Below are 18,006 nucleotides of genomic sequence, written 5' to 3'. Positions count from 1 at the left end.
TTTTCTGGAACTAAAAGTGTAGGAAAAAGTGAGTAATATATATTAATATTACTGCAACATAATTGCTGATCTAAAAACTTTATTTTACTATTCAATTTTTTTGTAAAGTTTTGAATTAACTCAAAAGTCAGAAGATATCAATTTTAAACATATTGATTAAAATTAAGACTTTTTAAACATCGTTCCAACCTTGTATTTTTTAAGGTTATCATATTAAAATTATTAGATATCAATTGATAATTCGTAACTAGTACTCGAAGTATTTTTTAACAGAGAGATTGTTGCAGGGAAGTACAGAGATGAGTTTTGCACCATGTGACAAAAGAACATTGGCTATTTCTTTATCATTGCCTTCTGCTGCATAATGAAGAGCTGTTTTTCCATTTTCATCTTTTTCATTGAGATTTGCACCATGTGAAATAAGAATCTCGACTATTTCTTTATCATTGCCTTCTGCTGCATAATGAAGAGCTGTTTTTCCATTTTCATCTTTTTCATTGAGATTTGCACCATGTGAAATAAGAATCTCGACTATTTCTTTATCATTGCCTTCTGCTGCATAATGAAGAGCTGTTTTTCTATATTCATCTTTTTCATTGACATTTGCACCAATTAAAATAAGAATCTCGACTATTTCTTTATCATTGCCTTCTGCTGCATAATGAAGAGCTGTTTTTCTATATTCATCTTTTTCATTGACATTTGCACCAATTAAAATAAGATCATTGGCTATTCCGTTATAATTATAATTTGTTGCATAATGAAGAGCTGTTTTTCCATATTCATCTTTTTCATTGAGATTTGCACCATGTGAAATAAGAACTTCGACTATTTCTTTATAATTATTTCTTGCTGCATAATGAAGAGCTGTTCTTTCAATTAAATCTTTTTCATTGAGATTTGCACCATGTAAAATAAGAGCTTCGACTATTTCTTTATTATTATATTCTGCTGCAAAGTGAAGAGCTGTTTTTCCTAACTGATTTTTTTCATTGATATTTGCACCATGTGAAACAAGAACTTCTACGGTTTCTTTACTATTATTTTCTGCTGCAAAGTGAAGAGTTGTATTTCCATATTCATATTTTTCATTGATATTTGCACCATGTGAAATAAGAACTTCAGCTGTTTCTCCACTATTATGACGTGCTGCAATGCAAATAGCTTTTACTCCGTTCTTATCTTTTTCATTGATATTTGCACCATGTGAAATAAGAACTTCAGCTGTTTCTCCACTATTATGACGTGCTGCAATGCAAATAGCTTTTACTCCGTTCTTATCTTTTTCATTGATATTTGCACCATGTGAAATAAGAACTTCGACTATTTCTTTATCATTGTTTTCTGCTGCATAATGAAGAGCCGTTTTTCCATATTCATCTTTTTCATTGACATTTGCACCATATGAAATAAGGATTTCAGCGGTTTCTTTACAATTATTTCTTACTGCAACATGAAGAGCTGTTTCTCCGAACTTATCTTTTTCATTGATATCAGGACCATGTAAAATGCTTTCATCTTCATAATCTTCTTCTTCTAATTCATAATCTTCTACGTTATTATCATTGACTATAATTTGATCATATGACTCAAGCAATAATCTGCAAATATCATTATTTTGTGATTTACATGCAAAATGAATAATTCCACTACCGGTGCGATTATATTTGTTAGAGAATGTATTGTTTTTGAAAATATCTATTGTTTGCGGAAATGCAGCACCCCATGGAAAGATATAATATTTGTTCCTGTTGAATAAAAGAAATACAGCATTAAGGTTTTGATATGTAATGATATCTTCATAAATAGGCTGACATTTCCGACCCATCCATTTCTCATAATATAAATCATCACGCGTGAATATCTCTCTATCAAAAACATATTTAAGCAAATCATGATTGTGTGTTCTTATAATGCATCTGAAACAATCAATATCCATTTTATTTTCTTTCAAGCATTCGTTGATAATGTCTTGATTTCCTCCAATTACAGAGTAGCTAAGACACTTTTCAGTTATTTTATTGATTTGATTCAAAATCAAGAAATAAAAAATGTTAACAGATCCAAAATAGGCACAAATTTCAATTAATGATAACTTTCCAAAATTAGAGAAATCATATTTCCCCAAATTAGGAATTTCGAGAAAAACATAATTATCCGATATTGAATTTTGAATTAAATACTCCTTGAATTTATCAATTTGATCATGCATAACTATATATTTGATTGAACTCTCCGTTTCAAATTCAATTTCCGGAATTTTTTTCCCGTTAGGGGCGATATGTTCGAGTATTTTGACGTAACTCTCTCCAGATGCATAATTGTATCTAATTGCCGCATGAATTAACATTGTAAGATGTTTGATAGAAAGCTGATACTTCGAAATCAATGTGTTTGTTATTATATTGCACATATCCTCGATAGGCTCATTTGATTTTATGTGGAAGAGCTTTTCAAAAGCCTCTATAAAATCCGCGTATTGCTTATAATAATCAGAACTCATTATGAAAAAAACGTTTTTTTTTCATGACTCGAGTGGAACTCCATAGAAATGGTTTCGAGGAAAAATTAAAATATATTAAATAGATGTAATCGAACCATTCATGTATGCATAGTTTCATGCAACAATTATAAATTTATCAATAATCTTTGTAAGGATATTCGGTGTCCAATAAAATGAACATAATAATATGCATTTACAAGTATCTGTAATTAGAGGCAATCAATTCTCAAAGGACCCCTTTATATCTTTCTTATTATCTTTTTTTTTTTGCAGATTCCTCTGCTTGTATCTTATGTCTTAATTATGCAGTATTTTCCATGCATACATATGCTGAAATCCCTGATATAGTTAATTCTAAGTATAAGATTATCTTTGATCAATTAGTGCTAATTAAAGCGAATCAAGTCAAATAAACTAATTTTTGCCATTTCCTTCTAGATATTTGAACAAAACAGATTCCTATATAATATCATGAATGGGGGATATATGCCCTTTATTGAATTCAAATAAATCAAGATTAAAAAATGCAACTAAAACAAAACAAATATTTATTAACAAATACAATTTCAAAATTGATAACAAAGCTTAGTTCTTGAATGTCAGTTTTTGAAGCTTAGACATCTTTTGATCAGTAGCATTCATGTTTTCAGCTAAACTTTTATGAACAACTGTGATTTCATTAATCATTTTTGTGTCTGAAGATGGTTTGCCAAGGGAATATAATTCTTTCTGAGCAATTGCAAGCTGTTGCTGAAGCTTAGCTATTCTCTTTTGTTGCTTGTCAATTGTTTCACGATACTTCTCTCTCAAAGATGTTGATTTTGATTCCATAATCTCATTCAAACGAGAAACAACTGATTCTAACTTGCCATCTTCAACGCCGAAGAGTTTGCATGCTTCAACAGTAGAATTTTGCTTGATGTTTCTAGCAAGTTGATTAATTACCAATCTGAAACCTGCTGGAGAGAAATCATCTGTCTTAAATAATTGTGGATTTGGATCATTATGCTTCTTTTGAAGATTGAGTATATATTCGAATACTGTGTTGATACTTTCTGATTGCTTCAATGTTTTTGTCTTTTCGTTGAATAATTTTTGATCATATTCTGTAATAGCTGGAGTATTCATATATTCCTTCTTAATTTGATTGTACCTATCCATATATGTACGTTTTTGTTCATTTATTAAGATTTTACCATTAGAAATGTAATTTAGATGCGAATCTCTCATTTCATTGATTTCATTTCTTAATTCAAGAATACGGCCACGCAAAACAGATATGGGCTTGTTAAGATTTTGTATTTCTTGCTGAATGTTCTTGAAATGATTATCGTATTTTTGCTGTTCTTCTTCAAATCTGTGCTGGTTTTGGGCTTGGAGCGATTTAAGTTGTGCCAATTTTTGATGCGCAAACCTATTTTCTTCCAAAGCGCGATCAATATGTCTTTCAATTCTTTTTTGCTTAACTACTATTCTATTTTCGATAATTTTCTTTTGATTAGTAAGACTACGAACTTCTGATTCGAGATTAATTCGATAATTTTCTCGTTCTTGGTTTAATATGTTAAGGAATACTTCATTAAGTCTATCTCGAGTATATTTTGATGAAATTTTGTGTTTTCCCATTTGCCTGACTATTTGATCAAACGCTACAAGTGAAAAATTGTTTTCAAGGAATTGTTGTAGATGAATAAGGTGATTTTCCGATATTTCCATTGAAAATAAACGTCTTTTTATCAAAAATAAAATCTCAAAATTGTCGTTTAAATCTTCATTCTAACTAACATTGATAATATTTTCGACAAAATATTTCAACACTTTGCAGAATATAGGTGATTATTTTGGTAATTCTCGTCAAATATGATACAAATAAGAATAACATTAGCACTACAATAATTATTCATCTTCCAAAAGGTCGTCTACTATTATTCAAAAATATCAACATATTTTTATGAAATTTTTATATCTAATATTGGCATTTAGACATATATGTATTGTATGTTATTATGTATTCATTTTTATTAATGTCGAAAGTAATTCCTAAACCTGATAATTATATTGGTAGTGTAGCCTTGGCTTCTTTTGATCCATTGGAAGGTACAACGCTACTATGCCAATGGGAGCATAGTTTAGAGATTACTGGAGGCATCTTAGAAGATTATTTAAGATTTTGTTTTAGAACTAATTACATTCCTCCACAATCAAAGTCAAATTCAAGTCCACAACAAGAAACCCCAGCAGCTTTAGAGTTCCAAACATCAATAGTTTCAATTCCAAGTAATGGACATCAATTAGTTACAACAAAATTCCAAAATAATAAACAAAACAAGATAACAAGTTATTGCATGATCTTCGTATTATACATAAAAAACATAATTCACTCAGATGAATTAAATTCGATGTTAAATTCAGTAAGTACAGTTGCAGCAGCCCAAGCAAAGGCAATTATACAAAAAGGAGATCCAATTGATTACATCAATCCTATTGTTGCAAGATCAGTACATCATATAAAAGCATTATTAGAATCTCATATCGAAAAGACACCACCTATGCCGCAAATTCTTCAAACAGATATACCATTCTATTCAGCAGCCTTATCCTCCCATTTTCAAACCCAAATGACTACGATTATTGAAGCATCTTCAATTGAAATCGCGAAACCAATTTTCGACTTCCTTTCTCACTTCCTTCTTCCATACCAATTTGCTCTTTCATCTCCAATCATGCATAACGAACCTATACGAGGTCTATATTTGCAATGTGTTCGTAAATGCAACGAATTACCAAAAAATTTACTGTTTCAATTCGACAGATCATGGACGTGGGTTAGAGCCGATTCCCACATTGTATTCCAATCACCAAATATCTACAGACAACAACAGATTTCAAGGGAATACATGATGTCGATCACTTTTGATTCATCAGCTTCAAAAGAAGAAATTGAAGCGAGATTGACCAAATTCAAGAAGGTTTATAAGACTGATTTAGCAACACATGAAGCGGAGAGATGGTCCAGTGTGTTTATAAGGAAATTGCCTAATGCATCGCCCGTTGAACAAGAGTTTCTTTGCAATACGATGGTGAGAAACTTGTTGGAGAAAGGAATGCTGTTGATTGAATTAGTTGACCATTATTTGAATGAAACTGGTTTGAATTTTTTGAGGGCGGAACAAACAACAGAAATAACTGGTTGTTTGGGAATTACTGACAAAGACGAACTCGGTGCTATCACTGCTGTTGCTCAGCTCTATGACCAGAGAACATTTAAGAGAATGATCACTGCAAAGGACGTGTTGAAAAAACTACTTGCAGTTTAACTTTTTTAATATTTTTTATTTGTTAGTTTGTGTTTTATATATAAAATTTATTTGTGTTAGTTAATTTTCTATAATGATTTTTCTCGGATATAGGAATAATTACTTCTTGGCATCAGCACAATTTTTTTCCTTAGCTATTTAGCTTATGAAATGATTTCACTGATGTTTACTCATTTTTATTCCATTGATGATTTGCTTAATAAGAACTAAGAATGTTGTTTTAATATCAATATTCTTTGCTTCTTTGCTGATGCCAATATGAGATTATATAATGAACTTTTATTCATAATTGATTAACTCATTTTCCATAGTTCCCATCATGTAGAAAATTATTATCATTAACATTTTTCTAATTTAGATGGATAAGTATTGCATCGACGGATTTATAGAAAGATACGAATTTCCAATGAGTTCATTCTCACAATATCTTAATCAATAAAGTTCATTTGGAAATTCAATGCATTTATGGATGGACATGAAATATAGAAAGAATTATGAGAACCAAAGTATTTTTCAATGAGATGAAGCTATTTGATACATTGCATCTGTTGCTGCCTCATAACAAATAACAAATGAATAATTTTGTAATAAATTTAATATTTTCTTATATATTCATTGAAATGCAAATAAAATTAATGTGTACCGAAACAAAGTTTATACATTATATTTATAAAAAAACAAAAAAACAATAATATTAAATTTAATATGGTTCCATAATTGAAGAAATTGAGAGGAATCCACATACAGGACATGAATCAGTTACAGAGATATCCGATGAGTCAAGAATTGCTCCTGTTTCCGTGAAATGGTCGATAAATTCTTTGACACAATCAGAATGACAGAAATGGCCACATTGGTAGCAGACAAACTGTGTTCCAACAAGTTTCTGACCACATAAACAACATTCTGTGTTGAAAGTTATTGAAATATTCCTATGTTTTGGAGATTCATCAAATTTCTCAAACGAAACTGGCTCGGATTCCTTCTGAATGTCTTCGCTTGCCTTTAATATCATATCCGTGTACGTTGCAGTTAGTTCTGAACCATTTACGTACTCAATAATATCTTCAAACGAAAAAATGTTTTCTTCGAGGATTTTATTGACCATTTCTATCTTATCTTCCTCATTTGCAAGCTGTAGTATCCTTTTCCATGTTCTCTGCTTCTCTTCTTGGTTAAATAATCCATTTGCAATATTAATTGCGAATTTTTTGCCTTTTGAGAAAGAAACATCAATAGCCCTTTCTATTTTACCCATATCCAGCCATAATCTCGACACAGATTCAGTCATTCCGTACTTTTTGCACGTTCTTAGTAAAAATGCAGAATCAGGGTATCCTCTTGTCATTTTGCGGACAATTTTACCATCTTGGCCAAGCTTTGCGTATGATAGATACAACAGATTGTCCGTATCTATATTTGGAAAATCTGATTTTATTGATTTTGTCGCAAACTCCGGATTTATTGATAAAAGGGGAATCAGAGACGCGCTCCTTATAACAGTGTTCGCAGACAAGAATTTGGCAATCTCTTGGTCAGCGAAAGGCAAAATTCGCAATAAAATTTTCAAAACAAAATTTTCATCGTATTCTCGATTGATTATTTCGAAAATCTTCGAGATATCCCTTCTAGATATGTATAACTCCAATAGAGATTCTTTTTCGGACTTCGGATCGCATAATGCGACAATTCCTTCCGAAATCTCGAATTCTTGGAGTTGTTTGAGGGTCTGATTGAACATCATGTATCTCTTGTACTTGACAATGAACTCTACCATGTCATCTTTCGAATTCGGATACAAAAAACAATAATAAGATAATATAAGATGAAGAACAAGGGTTCTTTGCTTGGAGAGGTGTCTAGGAATTTTTTCTACGTATAATTTCAAAACAGAAATGGCTAAAAGTGGTTTTTCTTTCAATTTCAAAAGAATATTTTCCAAATTCCAGTTTTTGCTCATAATTACCTTTGCTCCTTCATCAGGGTCCATTGTAAGGATTTTTCTGAACAATAATGTATCAACGTCAACCACTCCTTGGCCAATATATTCAGCTAATACGTAATTTCCTTTTTCTATTGCTTCGCTTGCGATATGTTCTCTAAAATTATTAAGAGATATCACACATATTTGTATTCCATTGGAAATAAGGATCTCTTTGTCTTCGTATTTCAAATAAAAAGTATCAGGAAAATTAATTTGGCATTGACCGCCTTGGAATGAATAAAAAGTGATGTTACTCTTATAACAAACCAAGACGCCCCACTGGAGAATCTCTAATCCTGTAATTCGCTCAGATGAATTCGATCCAATGAAATTTTGCGAAAAAGTGACAGTTTTATTCTCAGAACCTACAGCTTCGAAGATCATAATACCATTGGCGAACGGTGTGACCAATCTACAGTATTCTGTGCCTTCAGAAGTTGTAAGTAGAGAATTACTGATTGTAGGAGTATTTGGAGGCAGCATGAAGTTGTGGTTAGCTGCGCCTGACGCAAATACAAATTCTAATGAGTCCGTACCGTGAAAATAAATGATTCGATCTTTCAATTTGAGAAAAATGAAAACTTGTGGCTCTGTTTGTATGGATATCGAATAGATTTCTTCTGGTTTAGGTAACGCATATATGAACTGGCATCTATTCATTGATTTCAAGAAAATTTGTAAAACTTCTCCTCTTTGAGTGCAAAGAATTAAACTTGTCTTGTTAGTTTGTTCTACCCATGTTCCACATGTAGCTATAGAACTTCTGGGATATTTTAATTCAGTAAATGTGGTAAATTGACTTGACGCATGAAAAACATCGCCATTTTGATATAAAATTGCACAGTTATCACCAGAGCTATCTAATATCAATCGTGGAAGTGTTTGTGATTTATGTAATAATGGGATAATTGTAAATTTTTTATAATTGCTTTTGTCAATTAAAATCAAGGATTTATTCTTCAATGTTCCCCAAACATACTTCTTTCCAACTGCAATGGAGTCAAATTCCGAGTCAAACTCCCAATCGTAGACCTGAGAAAGTGAATAGATTGACATCGGAATTTGTCACTTTTATTTAGTTATTCCAATCTAAATTTTGAACTTTTCAAAAAAGAAATGAAAAATAAGAAATGATGAAAAATAAAAATCGAATAATTTTAATTAATCATTTAAAGAAAACATACGATTTAACTTAGAAAAATCTAAATTGAAAGTTCAATTTAGCGAACATTATCAATCAATAACGAAGACTTAAAGACATATAACTCAGATAAGATCGCATTTCTCAATAATTCATCATCAAAGTTTGATGGTTATTTCAAGTTCAGAGAAGGAATTGCAAAAATCTCTGGTTTCGATATCAAGAGTTTACCAGAAGATGACGAAGAATTAATTGATAGTGCATACAGATTTGCCAGCGAAATTATCAATTCAGAAACAGCGAAAGTCACACAGGATGCATTATACCTCAGAAAAGTTTTACGTATTGAAGGTACAGACAAACATCTTTCAGATGTATTGCAAAGCTCGATAACAAGTGCAGTGCAATTCAGTCAGAGAACGAATGAATACAGACACAGACAGAGAGAACTATGAGAGACAAAGAAAGTCTCCAGTCATCACAGGAAGAACTCCTTGAATGGAGTAGATGGGGAAGGTCTTTGTTCAGACAGATATCAGACATGTCTCCACAAGGACAGAAAGACAAAGACATAAGGCTGACAATTGAGGAACAGTTCATTAGTTATCTCGGTTTCGGTTCATTGAGAAGTAAACTCTCTATTTTGAGGAGTGAAAAAACAATTCTTGCTCTCTTACTCGATTCCTGGATTTATCTATATTTTCCATCTTTATCTTTTGGAACTATGAAGTATGCTCGATGAAGTTGCTGCAAATCTGGAAAAATAAGGCAATAAAACTGTGATTTGTTTTGGTTCTATGTAACAATATTCTGTATAAAAATGGAAAAATTGATTTAGATCAGAATTAATTTTTTCATCATTATATTTAAGAGTTCCTGATCCTGTTGTTGATTTTGATTGAATACATGAATCAGTAATAGTCAATGTGTAACCTTCGAATTCAATATAAAACATATATACTGCAGTGTTATTTAAAAATACGCAGTGATCAACATAAGTATTTAAATCACAATCCTATTGATAGAAAAACAATCCTAAGCAGTATCATTCTTTTGATTCATATCTTATTACCTTATCTTTATCTTCATTTTCAATTGTTGTTTCAAAATATTAAAATCCTTTAATATCTTATCATGTTTCCTTTAAATGAAGACATCATTAGTATTTTTCTTTGTTAATTGTATAGTAATAGATAAGATGAATTTAATCTAAATTGATATCATGAAGATTGACTAAGTCATCAAGGATTCTTGAATGATATATTAGTAAAGAAAATCAAATATTACAGTAATTGTTAAAAGTGAATATTAATTGTTGATGATTTGGAAAAAACTTATAAAAAATATTAAATAATTTGGTATTAGAAATATAATGTATCTTTATGGTAATTTACTTGATTGGATTTGGCTTCTTGTTGACGGAGCGGATAACGCCGACAGCGACTGTCTGCTTCATATCACGGATGGCGAAACGGCCGAGTGGTGGGTACTCCTGGAAGGACTCAACGACGAGTGGCTTGGATGGGACAACCTCGACGATAGCGGCATCATCCTTCTGAATGTATTCTGGGTTCTCTGTAGCCTTCTTGCCGTGGCGACGATCGATACGCTGGATGAGCTTGTCGAACTTGCAGGCGATGTGAGCTGTGTGGCAGTCGAAAACTGGCTGGTAGCCGGCGTGGATCTTGCCTGGGTGGTTGGAGATGATCATCTGAGCTGTGAAGGAAGCGCATTCGACTGGTGGGTCACGCTTTGTATCACCAACGACGTAGCCACGCTTGACATCAGCTGTGGAAACGTTCTTGACGTTGAAGCCGATGTTGTCACCTGGAAGAGCCTCTGGAAGGGATTCGTGGTGCATTTCGATGGACTTAACTTCAGCTGTAACTGTGGATGGGGCGAAGTTAACGATCATGCCTGGCTTCATTGTGCCGGATTCGACACGGCCGACTGGAACTGTACCGATACCGTTGATCTTGTAGACATCCTGGAGTGGAAGACGAAGTGGCTTGTCGAATGGGCGCTTTGGTGGTTGAAGGGAATCGAGGGCTTCAAGAAGGTATGGGCCATTGTACCATGGCATGTTTGGAGACTTCTCTGTCATGTTGTCGCCAGCCCAGCCGGAGATTGGGACGAAGCGGAACATTTCTGGCTTGTAGCCGATGCCTGTAAGGATGCGTGTCATTTCTGCTGTGATTTCGTCGAAACGAGCCTTGTTGTAGTTGACTGTCTTGTCATCCATCTTGTTGACGGCGACAATGACCTGCTTGATGCCGAGTGTGAAGGCAAGAAGTGCGTGTTCACGTGTCTGGCCTTGTTCAGCGATACCGGCTTCGAAACCACCGAGTGTGGAGTCGATGACAAGGATAGCAGCATCAGCCTGGGATGTGCCTGTGATCATGTTCTTGATGAAGTCACGGTGTCCTGGGGCATCGATGATTGTGAAGGAGAACTTCTGGCCTTCGAACTTCCAGAGGGAGATATCGATTGTGATACCACGCTCACGTTCAGCCTTGAGGGAGTCCATAACGAAGGCGTACTTGAAGGAGGACTTGCCGAGTTGTTCAGCTTCCTTTTCGATGGCAGCGAGTTTACGCTTATCGAGACCGCCGCACTTGTAGATGAGGTGGCCTGTTGTTGTGGACTTGCCAGCATCGACGTGTCCGATAACGACAATATTGATGTGCTCTTTCTCCTTACCCATGAGAAATAAAATGAAGAACCATGGTCTTGCGTTTTCTTTCAATATTTCAGAGCTCTAACCGTCGAAATATTCAATGATTTACATCAAGAAAAATTTAATATCTTACTCAGTACATGATATTGATCTATTTTCCCAAAACTTGGCTGATTGCTCTCAAATGAGGGACCATGGCAGAATAAAATGAATACTATTCAAATTTTCAAAAAATGATTCCAACCGCGAATCAGAGGACATAATTATTCAATTTTAAATTGTCTTTAAGATTTTAATTTTTTGGTCATTTGAATTATTTGATAAGATGTTGATTTATGGATTTATGTATTGAAATGTTGAATGCGGTAATTTCGCCATTTAATTCTGACAAAATTAATTAATTTTTGGAAAATTATTTTCTAAAAAATTTTGCCGGACCTAATTTTTATGAATAAATCTTAGTGATTACAAAAAATAGATCATATTACTCGTTTTAATTTTTCCAAATTTTTTTCAAAATCTAAGAAATCTTCTTAAATTCAAGAAAAATTCCATTTATTTTTCTTTTTTTAAATTTTTTTGGAAATTTCTGGTAATTATGGTACTATTATGCATGCCATACAAAAGCGAATGGATTATAAAACAAGCTTTTTTATCACTTATTTATTTTGAAATTTTATATTATTCAAACGTTCTAAGATTTTACAACTTGAAATTTAAAGTTAACCACATGGACATATAATTTCAAGTCTTTTTAACTCACTCTGTATCAAAAGTTTTTATGAATCAAAAATTTAAATTCTTGTTCATCTGAGCATATCCCACCTTTCATCAATGTTCTCAATTTTTTTTTGCGAAAATTTGCGATCGTGATCCAAAAATTTTCGAATCATTTCTCTACAAATGATCAGCATCTGGTATGAAGTGCTGGCAAACTATTTATGGAGATTCCATAATAGTTCTATTACGTTCGATTTTCCTGAAAAATATCAACGAAATAGAGCGTTTCAGTCAATTCAATCGAGTGATGATTTCAGATCTGCAGAACAAAAGTATATGGCAGCTCCAACATACAACTCTGAGTCAACTCTTGATAGATATAAGGAATATATCAATTCGAACATAAGTTACAGCAATTCATCCAACGAAATAGCTGTTTTAACTGGTGGAAATCGTGGGATGGGATTCGAAATCGCTCGAGAACTTGCTAAAAAGCAATATCATTTGATTATTGGCTGCCGTAATGTTACCAATGGAGAAGAAGCCAAAGAAAAACTCATTAAAGAATCCGGAAACACTAACATTGAAATTTTAGAACTAGATGTTTCATCTATAGATTCAATAAATCGTTTTGGAAATATTTTACTATCAAGACGAGAAAAAATTATCAGATTAATGAATAATGCAGGAGCAATGACACATACTTTTAGAACAACATCAGATGGATTCGAAAATACGCTTGAAACAAATTATATTGGCCCTCTTCTTCTTACATTAAAACTTTTACCTCTGATGCCCCCAGAATCTCGCATTGTCAACATGGATTCTGTTACATACATGTGGACATGGCTAGATAAGACAATGCTCATCGATGGTGGCTCATCAGAATACTCTCAACTTCCAGTCTATTACAGATCAAAGTTGGCCTTGATGTTTGCCACACTTAGACTATCAGAAGATCTACAAAAACGCAAAATCTATGTAGCTGCTGCTGATCCAGGTGTTGTTTTAACAGGAATCGTCAACTTGAATCCTATTGCAACATTTTTCGTTAAAAGATTAGGCAGATTCGTTATGTTACCTCCTACTGTTGGAGCTTCGCCAGCAATTAAGCTTCTTACGGATGATCAACCTTTGAATGGCGATCTAATGGGTGTATCAGGCCTGAAACACGTAAGTGATTACTACCGTTACAATGTTGTTAAGAATTGCATATATAATCAAACAATTGATCATTTGTTTGACCAAATTTTCATGTAAAAATCTATTTTATTCACATTTTGAATATTTTTCAACATATAAAACACATTCCAATTAAAATTATGTTTGTTTTGTTGTTGAACTCCATTTTTTGTCATGTAAATTGTCAAAATTTAATAAGATTTTAAATTAACGTACAATTTTGTTATAAATTTATAAATGTCGATCACATCTACATCAAAACGTGTGGTCGCGTTAAATTATAGTGAAACACCTGAAAATGTTGGACCAGGTACATATGATCCAAATGCAAAAAGAACTCGTCTTCGCTCAGCAATCTCCCAAGAAATTCCATTCGGCTCAACAACTCGTCGTGAGTTATTTAATTTACCAGATAATGTTGATATAGGACCTGGATGCTACGAACCTCAATTTGTTGTTAAAGGTTCCGCTCCAAAAAGAGATTTTGCATTAGGATCTAAAAGAGAATACTTTGTTGATACAGAAAAAACACCTTCGCCTGCAGACTATTCACAATTGAATCAATGGATTAAACCAAAACCTACAGAACCTTCGCAATGGATTCATCCAACGGGAATCCGTAGCGCTGCAGATGATTCTCGAAGAGACTTACCTACAGGTCTCGGTGACCAATCGGTTAATAGAGATGCTGATGTCTCTGAGTCGAACTTTGGCAGAAAAGTAGAAAAACAAGAAACGGATTTATTCATTAGACCAAGAAATTATCGTTCGTCACTTACTCCCCAGGCAAGTCCTGGAAGCAGATGTGCCAATTTCGGTAGAAGTCGTGCTCCACAACGTGAGCCAGTTGTATATAACGGAATACCTGGACCGGCTTCCTACGAAACAGGAGTTGAAATTGTTGTTAAGAAAGGAAAATCTCCGGCTTTCTTCCCAACTTCTAAAGATCCGTTGTGGACAGGCGAAGTAAATAAAAATGAAACTATGATATCTCATGTTCCATGGTGCGATGTTGCCCAAGAAAAGAGAGCCTTTGGATCAGGAGCAAAACGTGAGATTGCATTTTTCAATCCACAAACTCCAGGTGTTGGTCAGTATGAAACCACAACCGGAATTAAAGTCAAACCAGGACAAAGAAACGGATTTGGATCAAGCAAAATAGAAACTAGAAGCGATACACCAGGACCAGGATTTTATAACGTTAATAGATCAGAATCAAGGGCGCAATCAACTCGTAGAGCAGCTTCATCAACAGCTCAAGGACCAGCTCGTGGAGAATTATTCGAAATACCAGATACTCCTGCACCTGGCCAATATAATTACACAATTTCAGATACAATTCGTCGTCGTGAGACTCTTAGACGTGGTTCTCCAGCATTTAAAGATAAGAGTAAACGCAGTGATATTATCTCTACTGCAGTTTCTCCTGGACCCGCTTACAATACTCGTCCGAAATCTCAAGCTAAAAATACAATTGGAAAGGCCAATAGATTTACAGAGGACTCTTATGCTGGTGTTAAAATTAGTACTGATCCTTCTCCAGACCTATATAATACTGCTCGTGATGGCCAGATCAAAGGAGGCTTTATTGGAAAGAATGCTCATGTTGACAGGGAAGGAGAAGATACACCAGGCCCAGGCAAATATAGGAACATCAGACAGGATATGACTAAGCCTTCTTATAACGTAATGTTCAATCCAAGTCTTCAGAAAATGAAACCATACATGTGAGATTATCAATTTCAGTATATATTTGTTTGTTTTTAAAAATGTTTATGATAATTTATCTTAATTTTTTAAGATTTTTTTTTCAATTAGAATCCAAATTTTTTATCAAATATTTTCCGCAAACAAGTGTGTACTTTGGAAATATAATACAATAAAACAAATATATTGTCCGAAATTTAGAGATAAAAATTTTGGATTTTAAATCGAAATGATTATTTAACAATACAAAAAGTAAAAAACATATAAACTAAAATTTGATATATTATTCCGCTGAGAAGAGCTCATAAGTTTCGTCATTCATTAAATTCCATTCAAATATGGATTCTGCTGGCATATCAAATGGAGTATCAAGTACATCTTGTGTAACTTCTAAAACAGGCTCATCTAATGATACATTCTGATATTTTGATTTACGAATCGGTTGGATATGAAAATTGTAGCGATTCTTAATGTTATTATCTGATTTTCCTGGGAAATATACACGAAATTGCGCCCAATGATTTCCAAATTGATGAACTAATTTCTTTAACAATTCATCTTCTTCAGGAGTCCATGCAGTGTTCTTGGTATTAGGAGCAAGGTATGTTTTGAATCGTTCTCTGCACTGTCTTGCTGTTCGCCCTAATTTTTCGCCAATCTGCTTCCAATTTGGTTTCTTTTCGAATTCTGTTACAAGTTCTTTAATCATATCATCTTCTTCTTTGGTGAACATCATTCTTTTCTTGGGAGAGCTTTTGAAGTCCATTTTGTTTAGCTTTATTCAAAGAAATGAATCGATTTTCACTCACTTTCAATTGCGTTAGACATTGAAAAATTTGAATACTTTTGGTGATAAAAACATGTCACTGGACATTCAAAGTTATCTACGTAAATGTCCGTTTGACAGACTTTTATTACCCAATAATAGTGTGGTTCTTTAATACAAAATAAACGATTCGAAATTGTCAACCCCTTTGAACTTCTCAATTTTCCGTTGATTGATAACAACTCTGAAAAATTTATTGATCCCTAAAATACAAAAACTAACCAATAATAATTATTTTATTATAAATAATGCAAGTGACAGAAAATGAAATGTTTTATCATTCTCAATTTTCTCAAATATTCATGTGCAGGTGACCTTTCAATATAATAGAATTTAATTATTTAGAATATCGGCTATATGCATTATAAGACATTTTTAATGGGTTAATTGAAAGAGTCGATAATTCAGAAATGAATTTTTTATTTAATCGAAGTTGATTAGATTTAATTTCATATTTAGAGTAATATTTACTAAATTGGTTTCTTTCTAGTGACATGTTTTTGGCGCATAATCTTATCAATTTTTTATTGTTCTCAAAAGCCCTCTCAATTTCATAGTTAGGCTGACACGATGTAAGGAGACATGAATATTAGGTATTTTATTTAGATAATTATTGAAATATGCCATTACTCATCTCCTTAAAATATATTTCGTATTTAAATAATACCATTTCAAAAATTATATTTGAAATATTCATATCATTATTTACAATATATTTTAACAATTTAGATAACCAAGTTATTAATATTATCATTTCCATCTAAAGCTTTGTTATGGAAATCAGATTTGATTCCCACCCACAATCAAAGTCCCTCAATTCAAGTAATATTGGGTATTTTTATTGCAAAAATATTTACAAGAGCAACAAAACTAATTCAAAAATCAAATCCGTTTAATTTATTAAAATGATTTGATCCAAAATTATGCAATCTAGTCACTTATCATCTAGTTATATCATTTTTAATGCAGTTTAAGACTAGACGACAAATATTGTTCCAATAATAATCAGATTTGGAAATAATTTCTGATGGAGATATTTGCCCAATTATATTTTTAATGTACAAATATAAAATATACATATAGTATTTAAAAATAAAGCATAATTTACATGGAATTTAACTCTCAAATTTTCTATTTTTTAAATTGAGTATTTTACGATAATCTCATTTCTCGCATTTTTCAAAATCAGTTTGTTTGTCGCAAACACATGAATGAAATCATTTTCAAAGATTTATTATCAGAATTTGTTTTCTCTTAAATTGTGATATTCAATAAAAACACAATAAATATGAGATAAATATTGGTGATACTTTAAAATCGTGCATCGTCTTTTTTTTATTGATTGTTTGAATTTTTCCAGTTAATTCAAGTTAATCATTTGAAAGTACACACTGTGAAATTAATTTTTTTAAAAAAATTTATAAAAAGGTAGTCTCACGAGAAAACTGACGGTAAAAATTCGATGAAACCAGGTGCATTGTATAGTACATATATGTGGTAAATAAATGTCGATTAGCTTTGTAAAAAATATCCCACAGTTTTTGAGATCTTGAAAACGGCCATTCAAAAAGTCGAAAATTTTCGCGAGATGTTAATGGGCAAGACAGTTTTTCGACAAATAAATCGTAAACATGGGAATTAAAATAAGGCGTTATATTACATATATGGTAAAGTATATGGATGTGAAGAGCGTTAGTAGAATGGAAAGACTTTGAAATTTTAAAAAATTTATCTGGACTAAAAAATTATTTGATTATAAAAAACATATTATATATCAATTGCTATATAGAACTATCATAACAGATTTTGGAAAAGCCGCAAATCCCCAAGTTGGAGAATTCATTAAATACTAATTATTCAGCTTTTTATCAAAAAGGAAGGTAGTGTAGTGGTTGGGAACACTATGCTCTTTTTGAATCTAAAAGGCAACTGTTCAAATCATAACATCT

At 32.6% G+C, this 18,006-nt stretch overlaps 8 protein-coding genes across 8 annotated transcripts; 3 read left to right on the top strand and 5 right to left on the bottom strand.

The window, feature by feature from the left end:
* Positions 1–247: 247 nt before the first annotated feature.
* On the bottom strand, positions 248–2,503 carry TVAGG3_0427760 (myotrophin family; the record flags this gene model as incomplete). The annotated part of the gene is made up of 1 exon (XM_001308723.1): positions 248–2,503. One exon carries the CDS (start codon positions 2,501–2,503, stop codon positions 248–250), a length of 2,256 nt encoding a protein of 751 aa, XP_001308724.1.
* A 584-nt stretch (positions 2,504–3,087) lies between these two features.
* Positions 3,088–4,219, bottom strand: TVAGG3_0427750 (uncharacterized protein; the record flags this gene model as incomplete). Its single annotated transcript, XM_001308724.1, has 1 exon — positions 3,089–4,219. The coding sequence occupies one exon, from the start codon at positions 4,217–4,219 to the stop codon at positions 3,089–3,091; it is 1,131 nt and encodes a 376-aa protein (XP_001308725.1).
* A 308-nt stretch (positions 4,220–4,527) lies between these two features.
* Positions 4,528–5,876, top strand: TVAGG3_0427740 (guanine nucleotide exchange c9orf72 family; the record flags this gene model as incomplete). Its single annotated transcript, XM_001308725.1, has 1 exon — positions 4,528–5,820. One exon carries the CDS (start codon positions 4,528–4,530, stop codon positions 5,818–5,820), a length of 1,293 nt encoding a protein of 430 aa, XP_001308726.1.
* Positions 5,877–6,461: 585 nt separating this feature from the next.
* Positions 6,462–10,089, bottom strand: TVAGG3_0427730 (notochord cell vacuolation; the record flags this gene model as incomplete). Its single annotated transcript, XM_001308726.1, has 1 exon — positions 6,521–8,860. One exon carries the CDS (start codon positions 8,858–8,860, stop codon positions 6,521–6,523), a length of 2,340 nt encoding a protein of 779 aa, XP_001308727.1.
* Positions 10,090–10,298: 209 nt separating this feature from the next.
* TVAGG3_0427720 (elongation factor 1-alpha 1 family) lies at positions 10,299–11,659 on the bottom strand (the record flags this gene model as incomplete). The annotated part of the gene is made up of 1 exon (XM_001308728.2): positions 10,336–11,649. The coding sequence occupies one exon, from the start codon at positions 11,647–11,649 to the stop codon at positions 10,336–10,338; it is 1,314 nt and encodes a 437-aa protein (XP_001308729.2).
* Positions 11,660–12,514: 855 nt separating this feature from the next.
* Positions 12,515–13,620, top strand: TVAGG3_0427710 (oxidation-reduction process; the record flags this gene model as incomplete). Its single annotated transcript, XM_001308729.1, has 1 exon — positions 12,526–13,602. One exon carries the CDS (start codon positions 12,526–12,528, stop codon positions 13,600–13,602), a length of 1,077 nt encoding a protein of 358 aa, XP_001308730.1.
* A 141-nt stretch (positions 13,621–13,761) lies between these two features.
* Positions 13,762–15,302, top strand: TVAGG3_0427700 (sperm-tail PG-rich repeat family; the record flags this gene model as incomplete). The annotated part of the gene is made up of 1 exon (XM_001308730.1): positions 13,762–15,255. The coding sequence occupies one exon, from the start codon at positions 13,762–13,764 to the stop codon at positions 15,253–15,255; it is 1,494 nt and encodes a 497-aa protein (XP_001308731.1).
* A 107-nt stretch (positions 15,303–15,409) lies between these two features.
* On the bottom strand, positions 15,410–16,004 carry TVAGG3_0427690 (RNA polymerase II transcription regulator recruiting protein; the record flags this gene model as incomplete). Its single annotated transcript, XM_001308731.1, has 1 exon — positions 15,515–15,997. One exon carries the CDS (start codon positions 15,995–15,997, stop codon positions 15,515–15,517), a length of 483 nt encoding a protein of 160 aa, XP_001308732.1.
* Positions 16,005–18,006: the final 2,002 nt, after the last annotated feature.

Source organism: Trichomonas vaginalis, chromosome V, assembly GCF_026262505.1.
Source record: "Trichomonas vaginalis G3 chromosome V, whole genome shotgun sequence".
In the NCBI taxonomy this organism is placed as follows: domain Eukaryota; phylum Parabasalia; order Trichomonadida; family Trichomonadidae; genus Trichomonas; species Trichomonas vaginalis.
Note: the sequence above shows the minus strand (reverse complement) of the source record. Positions and strands in the feature narration are given on the sequence as shown.